The sequence below is a fragment of the Rhea americana genome, unplaced genomic scaffold (assembly GCF_003343005.1).
Source record: "Rhea americana isolate MKP2758 unplaced genomic scaffold, rheAme1 scaffold_10, whole genome shotgun sequence".
Taxonomy (NCBI): Eukaryota; Metazoa; Chordata; class Aves; order Rheiformes; family Rheidae; genus Rhea; species Rhea americana.
Window position 1 is genome coordinate 7,952,480 of NW_028185039.1, and position 17,625 is coordinate 7,970,104.

General features: G+C 37.3%; 1 protein-coding gene across 3 annotated transcripts in view; it reads right to left on the bottom strand.

Annotated features, from left to right (window-relative positions):
• Window positions 1-17,625, bottom strand: part of CLEC16A (C-type lectin domain containing 16A) — a 72,408-nt gene that overhangs the window by 31,360 nt on the left and 23,423 nt on the right. For all 3 annotated transcript variants that reach the window (XM_085303199.1, XM_085303191.1, XM_085303206.1), the window contains exons 12-18: window positions 14,234-14,334; window positions 9,798-9,920; window positions 8,844-8,953; window positions 8,293-8,337; window positions 7,565-7,615; window positions 6,619-6,747; window positions 214-334 (exon numbers count right to left, since the gene is read on the bottom strand). In XM_085303199.1, coding sequence (XP_085159325.1) covers window positions 214-334; window positions 6,619-6,747; window positions 7,565-7,615; window positions 8,293-8,337; window positions 8,844-8,953; window positions 9,798-9,920; window positions 14,234-14,334 — 680 coding nt within the window. The remainder of the gene's footprint in view (window positions 1-213; window positions 335-6,618; window positions 6,748-7,564; window positions 7,616-8,292; window positions 8,338-8,843; window positions 8,954-9,797; window positions 9,921-14,233; window positions 14,335-17,625) is intronic.

The following is a 17,625-nucleotide window of genomic DNA, read 5'->3' on the forward strand; positions in this document are numbered from 1 at the left end:
AAAAAAAACATTTCTATCAGGAAACCAAATGAAGGATTCGTACTCCTTTACCTGTTAATATTTAAATCTTGTGGTATATGAATAGTCACATCCACTCCCCTCCAATCATTTACAAAAAGCGCTTCCAAATCCAGTAGATAGACAGACTTAATACAATTGTCTTGCCAATTTTCTATGTCACATATCATTTGAGATGTTGGGAGGACTACTTACTCAAGTCAAGAACATCATCTGTCTTTATTAGATCTTCCTCCCTTGTCAGTGGTAACTGAGTTTCTGGCTCATCTCGCAGGTGCAGCGACAGTGAACGGAGCATAAAGAAAACTCTGATTGCCTTGAGAAATTAAGAAAACTGAATATTAAAATACTGCTGCACTCAGTGGTAAGTGTTTTAGCAGAATCTTGCAAATATATACTCACTTTTACAACCCTTGAATTTGCTGTCATGTAATAAGTCTACTTTTTTTTTTTTTTTTTTTTTTTTTTTTTTTAAGAGAAAGCAGTGTAAGTATAAAGAATACAGAAAAAAGTTGAAACATGGACCATTTATTTTCAGCTAAGTGGAACCAGCAAAGAGTTTATTTCACTGCTACAATTATACATCTTCTGACTCACAAGCAAATGATTACAAGAGCTGTGTAGGCAAAAACCTCTTAATCATTTTTCTTTTTCATTACTATTTTAGGTCAGATTGTATTTACCAGACTTGGGCTCTTTGCATACAACTAAACAACCAACCTTCAGAGGCCCTCATGCTTTGCACTTGAAATAGCAAAATGACTAGAGCCAGACAGGAAAGTTGAGATGTATAAAAGATTGAGAGAAAACACTGGAGTCTTGAGTTTTAATCGGCTGGATCATCTAATACTAATTTGATGCAAGACAGCATTCTCAGAATTTCTCCAGACTCTCCAGAGGTTTACACCAGGCCAAAGGATTCCAGGAGCTGCACCAGTCCCAAGGAGCTTTCAACAGCTGCTCTGTGAAACTGATGCTTTTTTTTTTTTTTTTTTGATTTAGCAATTAACGATACACAGTATGTAAAAACCAGATAAAGTGGCAAGAAACAACCATCATTTCATTAGCCTTTTTTGAAAGGCACCACTTGCAATCCTCTTCAGCTACAATTTGCTTGTTTTTCTATTTGCTAATGCTATAGTACACACATTTTTTTAAAAACAGCTTCCTACATAGAAATTCTTTGGTATACTGTAAATTGACTTACAGTAAAAGCAAATTTATGGAACAGCTGCAGTACTCAGGGAACTCCCAGATTGCAGGAAAATTTCAGAAAAAAAAATCACTTCCAGGGAAAAATCCTTCCTTATTCCCTATTTCTAAAGGCAGAACAACTACGGTTACTGGGAAACTAGAGATGTAATTGTTTAGTCAGCCATACTGGTGATGCTTTCAGACACTTTTGGAAAAACAGGAATGGAGAGAGGGATGTTCTGCAATTGACTCTTCTGTGATTTGACATGAGAGTGGGTGAATTTGTTACACTGCTGAAATCTTAATAGGGGAATATGGTATGTGGAAGGCAAGAGGTAGAGAAAGAAATTATACTCCAGAAGGAACAGACTAAGAAGGTCTGAGTAAAGACTGTCAAGGACATCTAGCAAAAATGACACTAACACTACTTCATGAGTAAGAAGCAGCAATTTATAATGGGAGATATCACATTTGTGGAGATCACATTGAAATGCACTGTGAATTTACTTGAACAGATCATAAAGCAGTTTTATTACTGGATATTTTAAGAAAAAATTATTAAACATTATTTTAAAAACATTGAATTTAAATGCCTCAAAAAAAATTGAGAATAGCAACATCCTTGCATCTGTTAACCCAGTTATGCTCAAAAGTATTTTAATTCAGGGAGCAGCCATTACTTAGCCTGCAATACTCGCTTTTTCCTTAACTCTCTTTCCCTCCTAGACAGAGGTGGGGAATAAAAATATAAAAATAATCTCATATGAACATACTTTAACAAAATAAATGAGAGATTTCTCCAGGCACTTAAAAGGCAATAAGCCCACCAGCAGGTTATACTTCATCTTGTGTGAAAAAAAAAAAAATAGAACCATATACTACCTAATCAACAGATTAAAAATACAGATCTACCAGAGCTGCAGTGAAAATTAGAACAATTTTTAAGGGATTTAAGTTTAGAAGACCAAAGTATTATGATTAGAAAGCCTCACTGAGCACTTTGGAAAAGCTGGACATGTCCTTACTAGGCTAAGCCATTAAAAGTCTTTATGGTCAATCAGCATATTGTGCATTGTAGCAGAAATGGCCTGACGAAGGATTTTTGAAGTGTACTCAAAATGCAGAAGATAAAGAACAAAAATGTTGATTTTTTTTTGAGGAATTGCCAAAAATAAGTTATGATTCTTCTGATACTAACTACATGACAAAAAGAAATTAGTTGAAGATGTAGGCAAACCATCTCAGTACATGTCTTGCTTTTACCACCAGAAATATTTCCTTACAGGAAAGTCACAAGCCTCTTGGAGACCACGAAATTTTATTCCTTTCATGAGGAGTCACATATAAAGCCTTTGCCTGCTTAGTAATAACTTCCTTTGCTACTCACTGACAAAACTCTGTGCAGCAAAAATAAAGTGTACAAAAGATGGTGCTCTGATCATAGCAACTGGTTGACTATAGACAGGCTCAAGAAGGTTCCTAGTAACCCAGAGGTAACTAGGCAAATTTGGTGTGCTGTGTATTAAAAAGCGATGAAAACAATTGCTTTGTATCCATATTCCTCAAGCTACCCTGAAACCTGCACAGCAAAATGCTGTATCCACAGCCCTAATATTTAAGAAATAGCAGTTTCTTTTTTGTCCTATTCTCTACTTAAAAGAATCAATGGTGAAAAGTTATTTAGCCAGTCTAGGCCTAGAAAGATGCATCAGTTTCCAAAGACTTAATTTTCATTAAGGATTCAGAATTATCAATACAGAATTAAACCTTAATCATTACCTACTCAAAAGGTTTTTATCACATTAGATTTTTTAATATATTGTCTAGAAAWCAAGGCAGAGCTGAATATTCATTCAAGTCCCTTCAATTTTCTTCTGAGCAGCTGAATCAAAAAAAAACCTATCCAGGTCCTGAGTTGGCACTAACCATATTGAAAATAGCATCAAGCAGGTAGAGCTACATCTCCACTTGAGGCAGCATACAGAAGTGCTTTTCAACTCCAACCTCCAGTTTGTTGGTCCCTAAAAGTTACCCAGTACAATGTGGAAATATGCTGTTCTACATACAGGAAAAAAAAAAAAAAGGTACTCTATTTAAGCAATCTATCACCACACTGCAGTCAGCTGCCCCTCAGACATCTGAGGTAAAAGACAAAGGCAGCCATCATGCTTACAGTATACCATATACTATACTCAGCACAGTTACATAAGAGCCCACAGCTTGTGCAAGATGTTGCATTGCAGTTTTTCCAAATCTAGATGCATGAAAAGTGTGCTACTGAGAAGATTCATTATCGCATTTACTCCAATTGTTATGCTACTTTTCATCTGGTCCTCTGTCAGAGGACGACTCATGGTTTGCAGCAGAAAGACAATGATACAGCTCCTTCTTCCTTTCCCCCACTCTCCACAGCACGGCTATTTTGCAAGGGATTCACAATAATCAGAAGTATTAACTAGCTAATTGATTAATTTTAATGCAAGTGTAACACAGGCAAGAATCATGAACTCTGGAGCTCTAAAAGGTTACCAAGCTATATAAAAAGTATTCTGCTACCACTATCCTTTTATCTCTGCAATGGAAGATTACAGAGATAATCCTTTTATCTCAGTAATTGAAATTCCAGAAGATTGTAAGGTAAGGAAACAAAGAACAAAGAGAGTGCTTTCTAAAACTTTTATCTTGCAAAAAGGTGCTAATTTTCCTTGCATGCATTCCCCAACCTACAGAAGCTGGAAAGAAAATTAGAATTTCAGTCTTTGTGAAAAACAAACTCAATGTAGATGAAGAGCGGCTTCATCATGCTTCCTGAAACACTGATAGCCCTCAGTCTGCTAGCCATAGCAATATAAACTCAAAAACACATGATATGTGACTTTTATATAACACTTTTAGACTACAACGTAACAGCAGAGCTCTTTAACTGATCTCTGTATACTTTCACAAACTTTGATTAAATATGGACAAATATGAATGACAATCTTCCCTAAAGAATTATGCCTTGCTTTGTATTGATTCCTCTGTCTATATACAGATACTGTGTGCAAAGAAACAGTAATGTTTTAGCATTATAGAAACCAGAAATAAAAGCTGCAGACAGCAATTACACTATCAACAATTCAAAAGAGCATCTGATTCTGGGCAGAAGGCTTGAGTAGGCACTAGCAGACTATTTCAGAAAGTAGCTTTACAAATTAAGATTTGTTAACATTTAATATCTTAAGTCAAAGAGGCAATCTGTCTGGACTTAGAGACGACTTGTCGAAAACTCTTGAGAGGTATCCAACTTCTTTAAGTTTTTCCTAAAATTCTTACAAGAAAATGAAATGTCACTTAGGGGAACTTTCTATAGTAAAATAAGAAGAGAGCTAAAAAAGGTCTGATCTAACAAGAAAGAACTGATATAAATAAAATATGGGACTTCACTTACTGATAAACAGAATTTGTCGATAGCTTTTTTGGAATCATGTTACAAAATGTTCATAACTGAAACACTGTACATCTGGAACTGTCAGCAAAAATTACTATTTGGAGATTAGGCAGCAGCAGCATCACCATGGAGGCACCTGAAACTAAGCTTAGTGTCATGGCATTTCATCAGAGTAAAGAAAAGTCTAACTGGAAGAAGGTGGCTACAGAATAAGAATGCTAATAAATTCTAAAAATTCTAAGGCAATGTGATCAGAGGAAGGAGCACTGACAACAGTTTCTAATGAAAGACAGCATTCAGGAAATTCATGCTGATGAAAGAGATCCCTCCCTTCTCTCCCCACAATTCCCATTTACAGGAGTATTGATACTTTTCAGTTTCCACAGATGCGAGTTAAGTTATTTCTTATTTAGCACAAGAAAAACCACGAAGTAGCTTCCATTAACAAACACTTCTAAGTAGTGTTCTGTTAAATGCCCCAGTGAATTCTAGGAAGCATTTTTTGCTTTCTAAGAATTACACTGTTCAAGATAATTCACAGTACTTTATCAAACTTAAGTTGCTGTAGTAACAAAGGTTGTGTGGTTTATAATTACCATTGAAAGCAAAAGTATTCAGAAGATTCCTGGAAATATCTTTTTTTCTTTAAGAGTACTTCAATATGCTTACATAGATACTTGCATAAATTCAAATCTACCCTAAAACCATGGCTTTTCAAATAGGCAAATGCAATTATCCGCTATGAGGAAATCTAATATTCATAAGGAATATTCACATGTCTTGAACTGTTCTTAATACTAAACAGGAGCTTCCTAAGTTATAGTTTTCAGAAAGAAATATCTGTGTGCTTCAATCAATTAACTATGCTCTGGTTAGCAGCAAAGCACCTTCAGCTTTACTGAAGCCATATAAAGTAGTTTTCCATGAATAGCACCAAAGCTTTCCTGTATTAGCTTTTAAAATGTTTTTTTTTCATCTGGAATCCTACAGATAGGCAGATCACTTCATTACAATGTGACTCCGTCCTGCTTCTTTATCTTCTTAAGCAGTGTAGCCTTTCCATGAACTGACTTCCAACAATCAAAGCCACATATTTACTCCCTAAACACTTGCACTCAAAACTGTGTCTTTCAATACTRTGAAGATCATCATGCTGTCCTTCCCCAACCCCCTTCAAATCACAAGTCTTTTCCATCTTTTTTAAACATGTAATAATTTTTCCTTTTTAACTACATAAAAGATTATACCTATGCTACCTTTTCAGTCAGACGGCAACTTGCCTTGCTCACATCCTGACTGGATAGAAACAACTCTAAATCAGGTATTATGTAATTGAAATAATAATGTTGTACAGTAATATATCTTTAAGATCTTAGGCACTAAAGCCTTAAGAGGACACTGCCAGATAAGGACTAAGAACTGACTATCCCAAAATTGTTGATAATTATGTTTATTATTTATAACACCAGTATCACCTCTACAAATTGTTAGAGCTAATAAAACACATATTTTGCTTTCTCCTCACTCCCAAAATCTCTACAATGAATTACTCTGCCAAGATGAACACTTTCTAGCACAGAATTTTATTTTTGCTATGTCTACAAATGCAGCCAATATGGAGCAATGCAACCAGCCTCAGTTGGAGATTTACACTTTACTGTGGGAATACAATGATAGACAGATTGAAATATTAGATCGTGAAAGAAAACTGTCAATATATTAATGAATTTCATATCAAAAATGTCTTTTTAGGTAGATGTCTCCACTACCTAAAAATGAAAATCTCAGTACGTATTCAAGTGACCAGATACAAGAAATTAGAGAGAAAACATTTAGTTTTTAAGATTTATGGATGCTTTCAAACAAGCAGCATTTAAGGGAAAATGTGTTGTATTTCTAGAGCTGCTCATCATCACCAGTAGTATTCCGCCGGGAAAAAAAAAAAAAAAAAAAAAAAAAAAAAAAGCCTTACTCACTCTTCGTGTCCTTTCCACATCTCCACAGGGCAATCTTTTCACAAAATCAATACCAGTCAGTGGTGTCCCCGTTGGAGGCAACAGAATGGAAGCATCCATCATCAAGTACTCGACATTCATGGGTTTCATCTATGAAAATATTTTTACATTGATTACTACACAGCACAATTGAAGGTTGCACCTTTATTTTCAAATATACCACATGGTTGCATATTTTGAGGGGAAGAAGTTGTTAGAGCATTCTCAGAATTTTTGATACCATACATATTGTTATTTTAAGCTCTTTAAATGCAATCTTTATTTGATATTTGTTCATCTGTCCCTAATATACTAGGGCAGTTTCAATACTTGAAAACAACTGCAAAAATTTTAAGACTATAGAGCAGAAAAGNAAAAAAAAAAAAAAAAAAAAAAAAAAAAAAAAAAAAAAAAAAAAAAAAAAAAAAAAAAACCCAAAGCCTGTATTATGGCTCATTGCAAGTTTTGACTCAAATTTTTCTGGTGCTTGCAGCAACTATAACAATTTCTTGTTTCTCCCCCCTCAGCACACACACTCAAAAAGAGTGCTAATAATGCAAAAAATTTGTGCATTACATGTTTTCCTTCAATCTTACCACTAAGAGTTTCTCCCTTACATGGTTCCTTATTTTCATGAATCAATTATGTTTGAAATATCTATTCTTATATATAACTTGGATGAAATTGCCCAAAGTTATTATATATGCACCCACTGAATGTACAGCATCTTTCTGCCAGAAAATGAGCTGAAATGTCTGAAACATTTAAAACCCCCTCCCTTTGCTGTACAACATTCTGTGTTGCACAGAGCAACAGGCGAATGCAGACATGTGGGTATTTTCAGATAGTCAACAGTTCCTGTCCACTTTGCAACATCCAGATATTATAAGCAAACTCTGAAACACGTACCACATTATTTATTACTTACTGTCATACTCCTGTATTCATCTTCAAACATATCCAGAAAAATTTCTTCTCCCTTTCAAAAAAGGGCATATAGACATATGAATCCTTATGGCTAAGGAATCATCTGTTCTCTTGTCTTTTAATTACTTATTTCTTGTAAGCTACAAATTAAAAATAAACCCTGTACCACATCCTTTGGTAAATATTCTCCAGGAGAATTCTAACAGAAATATGGTAACATATTAGACATTTGAAAACTGCCATGGATTTACTACTCCTTATATAGGAGTTAATACCTAGGGCTAAACATTTTACTTGTCTCAAATTGTTTACAATATGAAAGAAGCGAAAAGCTGCAGATGTCTCATAAGTGTAAAAGAAAAAAAAAAAAGATTAAGTAAAATATTTGAGATAAGATACAACCATAAAGCAGTATCAAGAAATGAACATCTTTCATTAGTCTTAATGATAAAATCCCAGAAACGTCATTCTGAGGTTTGTTTGGTTCTGTTCCATGAACTATACAGCAGTCACAAAAAAAGCACATGACTGCTCATTTGACTTCTAACACAAAGCCTCTAAGATTTCTAACAGTCCTTTTGTTAAGGAAGAGGCAGAAAATGGGAATAACCCTCAAACTGAGTATGTTCTTCCCCCACAAAAAGGCCACGAGGTGCACTAAGCAGAGACTGGGTTACAGACTTGTCTAATTCCACATTATCTAAATGATTTTTTCTTCCAGTGTACTACCTTGTAAAAACGTCGCAGAAGATGAACACTTTCTTCCCTTGCACCCTAGAAAAAGAATATAAACTTAATTGTGTTTCAGGTAATAAGTACTCCACTTACTCAAAGTTCCTTTAAAAAACAAAACAACCTTCCCCTCCCCCCCCCAGCAACAAAACACCATGCCAAACCAACACTTTCAGAGCAAACTGTCCCCATACTCATAGCCTTCAGCCTAGATCTCAACAGAGCACAGTTCTTGCACTCACAGAAACACAGCTTATCTGAGATTGTTTCAAAACCACTCTTCATTACATTGTTGAGATGGCTAACAAAAATTTTAGAGAAAAACAATTATACCTGAAAAGTTAAGAGTTTAAATAGCAAGGAAACAGAAAATGAAATATTGGGTATCAATTCTTTAATTTCTCTGCACAGCACCACCTATTGAAAGGTGTTCTAGTCTCAAATGTCACATTACGCTTTTTGTAATCAAATATGAAAAAAAATCATTAAACTATACAACAAGACTAAGACAAGTAATGCTGGATTGGTAATTTGAAAGAAATAATTACCTCAAGGCAAGCAAGGTGAACATCTTTTATGATACTGCCATTTTTAGAAAATACAAGTTGCTTAAGCAACAGACAGCCAAGTTCTAATGTTGCCAAACGGATTTTTCCATCTATGAAAAGATAATTTCAATATTCAACACAGGAGCAGTGTAAATATCACTCTTCTCAGTACTGTTTTTTACAGGTTTCCACTCTTCTCTGCAACTGTTACAAACTTTCCTCCTTTGTCAAGAGCACCCTGACAAAGAAGGGTGCTGATGCAGATAAACACTACTGATGGCCATAAAAAAAATATACAGTAATTGGGAAGATACTTTAAAACAGAACCATTCAAGAAGGATCAACATCATTAGAAAAGATTTAGAGTCTCAACATGTCATAAGAGATCAAAAATGCCTCCATGGACTCTCTCATTGATCCCTGAAAACATCATTTCACAAAAACCTGAAGTCAAGGACAAATGCTTTCTGCAAAACATTTCAGAGCTGAATATACAGTCAGTGATTAAAAAGACATCATAGAAAAGCTTGCTATAACCTTCAGAAAGAAAAGGTACCAACAATTTATTGCCTATGTTTTTCATTTTTGGGGGCAGGTTGTTCATTTGAAGATTACTGCTTCACTGGAACTACTGTTGCAAAGGCACTCAAATCACGTTTTCAGGATGATGCTCTATATTCAAAATCACTACATATCTTTCATCATTTCTTGCTAGATATTTTGCTTATTCAACAAAACAGAGAGGAATTAAGACAAAAGACCTCTGCATAAACCTGAGCATTAAAACAACTATTCAGAAGAAATGCAGAGTTCCTGCAATACATCTATGTATTGTCAACAAAGAACATGCTAAACAGATACTTCCTCCCATAGACAAAAGGCTACCTAGCATTTTATTTAAGTATCTTCAAAAATTTCAGCTTGGCAAGATGATGAATACTAGAAACATGATACCTGGTTGTGCAGCATAATTCATTATCCTGATGAGCCCCTCTGCAAGTACATGATTATATGAATTTCTCTCTTCGCCATGTTGAGCTGGAAGTTGAATTCTGTCCAGCTTGATTGGGTCAATTCCTTTTGTAGGGAGATGAAGGAAGGGAAATAAACAAGCAAACAGGAGTGTGTCTCAGAGTAAATACTTTATAGAGTGCAACAGTTTTTTTGTAAGAGTATAATTAACACTACAAAACTATTCAAGACAGTTCTGTGTTTGTCTCAATCACAAGGAAAATGACAAACAACTAGGAGACTAAACAAACATGTATAACACTGGCAAATGTCAGATTTAAAATCACTCTACTAGGCGAAAACACTCAAGTCCCAACAAAATGGCTAGTGACAACCAAATCATTTTGCTGCATCCAGAATTCTCAGACTGTTTGCATCTAAATCAAATCAAACTCACATCTGAAAAACGTAAAGGCTAARAGAGGAAAAGATAAAAGTCTAATTTTATATTCTTCTTTGGTAGTAAGTGGTTAGTTCATATATAATTTAGAAACAGGAATTTTACTCTGGAAATAGAAGCCTTTTATTCAGGGAACATCCCAAAATCCCAAATCACAAATTCTCACTGACTTGCAGTATTATGAAACTAAAACTGCCTTTTCTCAACCTATTCCTGTAAAGTAGTAAAGTTATTTCTGAGAATGGGTAGGTTCCCAGAATAGACTGCTTACTGTAATACCTCTTAAAGTAAAAAAGTTATGGATTGCCGAGGATGTCAGTGTCCTTGTTCTAAGGAACGGTAGTTAACATCCATTTAAAACAGAACACGAGCTGTTTAAAACGGAAGAGTGTACCCCAGTTAATTTTTTTCAACCCTGAACTTGTAGTTAACTCCATGTATCAATAGTATTTGTAATACATACAGGTAATGAAGAAATAAAACAGCTATTTGGGGGTGGACAGGGGGAAGTGCACAGGGAGGGCAGAACACAATACAGTCTACCTTAAAAGATTAATGACAAGCTTTGCACATTTTCTCTGCCATACCAAGACTCAAAAAACAAACAAACAAACAAACAAAAAAAAANAAAAAAAAAAAAAAAAAAAACACACCCACCATTTACGGCAATTAGTGGAACACCAGTGTTCGCAACAAACTAAAGAGTTTAAAGAGTTACAATTCTCCTGTTGGAAAAAAACTGATTGAGTAACATATCTTAAGGAGTATCTGTACGTGGATTAAGTTTCAGAGAGACATGGCCATTAACCACTGGAAAGCCATTAAGCAGACTAAGAAAAGAGAGCAGGGGAAGGAGGCAGGACTGAGCAGGTGCCCAAAAAACTGGCCCAATTGAAATCACCACAGAAGAATTAGTATTCAGCATCTTTCATTCAGTTGTCTGCCTGCCAAGAATTTTACACAAGACTCCTGCATTCTTAAGATATAATATAGTGCAGCACAGTGCTCTAGGATTGTATCTGGAGGACTCCTTTGGGGATTAAATACATCTAGAGCACACTTTGCAAATAATCTTTTTAGCTACATTCACATACCTCTTGGGATTCTTTTCTCCTATTTACATGGATATTTCCTGCTGGTGAAGAATATGCACATTTTCTTTAAATCCATTCAAGAACAGAATGCAAAATGCACACTGAAGGTACAAATGGAAAGATCCCCCAATCACTAGAGGTCTGAGTTTAGTTGCAGAATTTAAGAAGCCTGTGCTTTTAGAAGCTAGGCTTAACACCAAAATTCTTAGGCTAGTGTTCATAATGTGCCCTGTTGTACTACTCTTTTCACTGCCAGAATGAGAAGGATGAAGGGAAAAGTAAAGTTGAAATTCAAATTGTCCAGCCAGAGAATCAGAAGCACATCTGAAATATGAGTATGTTGAAACAGAAAATCTACAACTCATTTTCCTGGGTTGTAGAAAGAACAGACTTGTTTTATGTTCAATTATAAGAAACCATCCTGTGTTCCTAATTCGTTATATGCGTTTGAACTGACTCAAGTGCTCAGTAATATGTTTACCATCTCTGCCAGATGGACTGCAAAAAGATCAATCAGATCCTAGACAAACAGGAATAATCTCCCAGAGATTTGCTGCTTTCAGAAACATGGGAAACTACTCAACACCTCTACATTTTCTTAAATAGATTACCAATAGGACATTGTCAACTACCATAGGATTTAATGCCTCTTTATAAGAAAAGGGGTCACTGGCCCTTACCTTGAGAAAGGCTGTACAGACAGGTCACTTGCATTCTACTGAATGAAGATATAAATGGGGACCAATCTAATCCTGAGGCACCCTATGACAAAGGTCCATGACAACCCTGTTACCAAACTCAGTGTAGAGAGGAACTCCTCTACAGAAATTCCTACATTTATGAGGACCATTTAGCTCACGCAAGTCAAATAGAAGCACGAGAAATCAGCAGACTACAAAACCTTTCCTCTCCAGGACACAGAGGGGTTGACTGTATGGCCCCTTAGGCTGAAAGCAGTCTCTGCAAACACACTTGCAGATGCTCTGAAGTGAACAGCAGCTAGCTTACAGAATACAGACTGCACACGCATAATAGTCGAACACAACGTTTCCACTGTGCTTCCAAGTAAGATGCTGCTCAACAGCATTCTAATGTATTTTCTATTCTCTCCAGTTGATTGGGCTGGGGCACTTAATACATCTATGTAACTGAACAGCAGGATGAGGATTTGGAGTTGGATATTCAACTTACTGCAGCTCACCCAACACTGAAAGAGATAGCCAGCTCACTTGCCCTTCCTGAAAGAAGTTTCCCAAAGCTCATTGGCAAATGAGTATCTGATCTCATATAAACAAAGAATTTGCAATGACCTATTTCCCAATCACAGCAGAAGTTAAATCTTGAAAGTGAGCTGCAAATGTACAGGGCAAATATTTTGCAACTTCAAGCCAGCAACCCACAAACAGACATTAACACACACAGAAATCCAAAACATCATTTTAACCTCCTTTCACAGGTCCTGAGCTACTACAGCTACCAGTCTCCCRCTTGTTCATGTGTTATATTTCAATGCTCATTCAATGTTATATGACAGTCTCATCACACCCACTCCAGAACTATTGCTGCAATACAGAGATAGACATTAAATAAGGAAGACTATTCAAAGAAAAAAATGTCACAAATTTTCTCAATTAGTTTAGCAATTCTCCTATCCATAAAGGAAAGTGCTACTAACAGTTCAGATTCACTTTTTTTCTCACAAGTTCATAAATATTAAGTTTTCTTGTAAAACTTAAGATCTCGCAAACCAAAAATTTATCTCATGAGTCTTCTTCCTCAAGATTCTCACCACCATTCTGCTTGCCTTTTTGAGGCACCCTGAAGCTAAGCTAGAATAACATTCTTACCTGTGGGCATGTTATCACACCATTTGCCCTTCTGCTCAATTCACTGAAGCAGTTGATGAATTTATATTTTCAGTATAAAGCTCTATAGAAATTATTATAAACAGAAAATAATTTAGGTTCAGCTCAAGTCCCAAAATAAGTGATTATTCACATGAATGAGATGCTCACATAAAGAATCTATTTGAAATCCACACACAAGAAAGCTAAAAAGTTAAAAAATGAAAATCCAACCGCAATCACCCCTTAGAAGACATTGCATATTCTCAAACTGCATGAATTATAATGAACTACACTTTTAACAGTTTTACTAGTTTGTAAAACAGTCCAGGCTCCTTGGGAGATCTGGGAGGATGTCAGTGTTCTGGGGCACAAAATAATTTGATAACTTAAACAAGCTTTAAATCAATTATGACACAACAGATAAGGAGGTTATTGAGGAACTGCATGGTAGAAAAATAGGTGAAGATCTGGCAAAGCTGAATGCAAACACGCAATAGCTGACTTTCATACTAAGATCTGAGTCTCCAGCTTTGTGCATCACGCACATGTTTAAAGTATACAAAGATCTGATACTAACACATGGGGACAAGTCTTGCAATATCTTATATTTAGATTACATGGAGCCATCATAGTACATGCAAAGTGGGGAAGAATCACAAAAGTAAGAATCGCCTGGGGGAAGAGGGTGGGGAGAAGGAAGAAGAAATCTCATCCCTTATATATATATTCAGATCGAATAGAGTGGCCTTCAATCAAAATTGAGAGACTAAAAATGAAACACAATAATCCTATTCCACATCTAAGAAACCAAAGAAGAAAAATAACTTGATATTCACAAAGCTTTCTGCAACAGCTGTTAAAAGGAGATCCTTAGCAATTATTTATTTTTACTTTCAGTACATTTAGTTTCCTCTCTTATTGTGTAAGAATTTCTCACTGTATAGCATGTATAAACATAACAGATTAAAGAGGCAGCATCTGACTGTTTATAAGAATCACTGTGACTCAGTTTTCTCTGGGAAGAGAGAAATTTCTTACCTTTATTATGCGACATGGCATAAAGAAGACAGAGCACAAAGAGAGCATAGTAATCATCTTCAGCACAGTCCAGTGCATTATAGACCATATCAAGAAAAGGCCTGTGGAAAGGGGTAACTTTGAGATATTGGAGAACAAAAAGACTATGTTTGAGAAATGAATAACTAGTTCTCCTATTCTACATGCAGCTAATGAAAGAAACAAACATAATTATGCACATTTTCAGGTATTAAGTAAAAATAAACAATTTGAGAGCAGGTTATAACCATAACTTATATTCTATTTTCTGACATTTTAACAGGCTGTGTTACATAATACTTTCCCAAATCGTAACTGCTCATACTTCTATAAGGTTTGTTTCCAGCAGATATATTATGTAGGCAGAAGAGTTCTACAGCTTGTTGTAACGGTATACATAGGTAATCCAGATCTGCTATCACTATGGCACAGAAAATTGCTACCTTAAAACTCATGTTGCACCAGACCTGACATGTTAAGAAAGTCATTTTCACTAAAAGTTTGGAGAACACTACATTATACAAACAAAAGCAGTAGAAAATTTTAAAGTCAGCCAGTTATAGAAAAGACAGACGAAGGAAAACTGGAAAGGAAAAATGAAAGCTGTGGACTGCAAAAAGAGTTTTTTGTCCTGGTTTTAAGCCTATGTGATCTATGACATGAATACAGGAAGCTATAAACATTGAGTTCATTTCACCTACACCCTGAATAGATCACAGAATCATAGAATAGGTAAGGTTGGAAGGGACCTCTGGAGATCATCTAGTCCAACCTCCCTGCTCAAGCAGAGTCACCTAGAGCATGTTAGACAGGGTTGCATCCAGGAGGGCCTTGGAGATCTCCAGAGAAGGAGACTCCACAACCTCTCTGGGTGACCTGTTCCAATGCTCCGTCACTCTCACAGGGAAGAAATTCCCCCTCACGTTCAGGCAGAACTTCCTGTTTCAGTTTCTGCCCATTGCCTCTTGTCCTGTCACATGGCACCACTGAAAAGAGTTTGTCCCCGTCCCCTTGACACCCTCCCTTCAGGTACTTGTACACACTGATCAGATCCCCCCTCAGCCTTCTCTTCCCCAGGCTGAAGAGGCCCAGCTTTCACAGCCGTTCCTCACAGGGCAGATGCTCCAGCCCTCTGATCATCCTTGCAGCCCTATGCTGGACTCTCTCCAGTAGCTCCRTGTCTCTCTTGGACTGGGGAGCCCAGAACTGGACACAGTACTCCAGATGAGGCCTCCCCAGGGCTGAGTAGAGGGGCAGGATCACCTCCCTCAACCTGCTGGCAACACTCTTCCCAATGCACCCCAGGAGGCCATTGGCCTTTTGGGCCACAAGGGCACATTGCTGGCTCATGGTCAACTTGTCATCCACCAGCACTCCCAGGTCCTCCTCTGCAGAGCTGCTCTCCAGAAGGTCGGCCCCCAACTTGTACTGGTGCCTGGAGTTATTCCTCCCTTGGTGCAGGACCCTGCATTTGCCCTTGTTGAACCTCAGGAGGTTCCTCTCCGCCCAGCTCTCCAGCCTGTCCAGGTCTCTCTGAATGGCAGCACAGCCCTCAGGTGTGTCAGCCACTCCTCCCAGCTTGGTATCGTCAGCAAACTTGCTGAGGAGGCACTCYGTCCCCTCATCCAGGTCACTGATGAAAAAGTTGAACAGGATGGGACCCAGCACTGAGCCCTGGGGGACGCCACTAGCCACAGGCYTCCAACTAGAYTCYGCRCTACTGATGACGACCCTCTGAGCTCTGCCTTTCAGCCAGTTCTCAATCCACCTCACTGTCCACTCATTCAACCCCACTTCCAGAGCTTCTCTAGGAGGATGTTATGGGAGACAGTGTCAAAAGCCTTGCTGAAGTCAAGGGACACAATGTCCACTACTCTCCTCTCATCTGCCCAGCCAGCCATTCCATCATAGAAGGCTATCAGATTGGTYAAGCAGGATTTCCCCTTGGKGAATCCACACTGGCTACTCCTGATCACCTTCTTTTGCTCCTTWTGCTTGGAGMTAACAGCSAGGATGAGCTGTTCCATCACCTTTCCAGGGATGGAGGTGAGGCTGACGGGCCTATAGTTGCCTGGGTCCTCCCCTTGTTGCCCTTTTTGAAGACTGGAGTCACACTGGCTTTCTTCCAGTCCTCAGACACCTCTCCAGCTCTCCAGGACCTTTCAAAGATGATGGAGAGCAGCCTGGCAACAACATCAGCGATCAGAAAGTCACTTAATCCAGAAGCAGTTTAGATAGACCAGACATGGCTGATGTTCAGCTGGTATTTGCCCAAGCCTGGTGGCAAGGCAATTTGGCTTCTTGTCTTGAGCTGGCTTGCATCCAGTCAGCTTAGAGCACAAGCAGAAATTAAATCCTTTGATCTATTTTTTTTTTACAGGGTAAGTGGCCAGGACACACAAGATAAGCAAAGTGACATGATCGCCAAAAGAGCTGGGTTTWGAACTTTGATTTAAAAAAGACATAATAATTCCTTCACTGAATTTTAAAGATTTTTTTTAAGTGAAAAATCCTTATGCTACAAGACATCTTTCTGATACTTGATGTAGCAATACATTAGCAATCTGAAATATTTTAAGGTAATAACATTCAAAGTGGGAAAAAGAAATTTTCCCACCTTCAGGCACAGCAGTTAAGAAGCATCTACTACAAACTCATTGTTGCAATTAACTAAAGGTCAGAAGGGCTATCAAAATAGAGTCCAACATGCTTATACAGGTGTTTCAGATCTGTGGCACCCTCATGGTTCACAATTTATGTAAACCACTCAACAGAAGTCATAGCAATGTATTTGACACTTTTTTTCAGCTCCATACACATTTCTACAACATACTCTCTTCCACTAGAAGAAAGCTATCACAAGAATAGTAGAACATATTATTGCTCTGGTCAGTTGATGACACTGCAGCCACAAAGGCATTTTTGTTGTCAGATCACAAGCATTCTCTCTGATATAGTCAACTATCATTGATCTACTATTCYCTTTGTCCAAGTTCAACCTTGCTGTACTTAGCTAAGCCAAACTACCCATATGACATTCCTAGTGTAAAAGACATGAAGAAAGAAGATAACTATTTGACCAAAAGCAACATAGAATACTAGCAGTACTGAATCCAAATAATAAAAGAGTGCCTTCAGTTTTCAAAGCACTCTCTAAGCATCTCACAAACTATAGAGGCCTCAACATCCTGAAACACAGCATTTTACACATAGCCTAGAGAGTTCAGGCTAAAGGTCATAAGCAGAAGAACTGAGATATCCAGGCTCAAGAATCCTTTAAATACTGTTTAACTACTGAGTTACTTAAATACTAGACAACTATGTTTGCTGCCAGACCAACCACTGAGGGTAATTACCCTCAAAATAGACTGAGA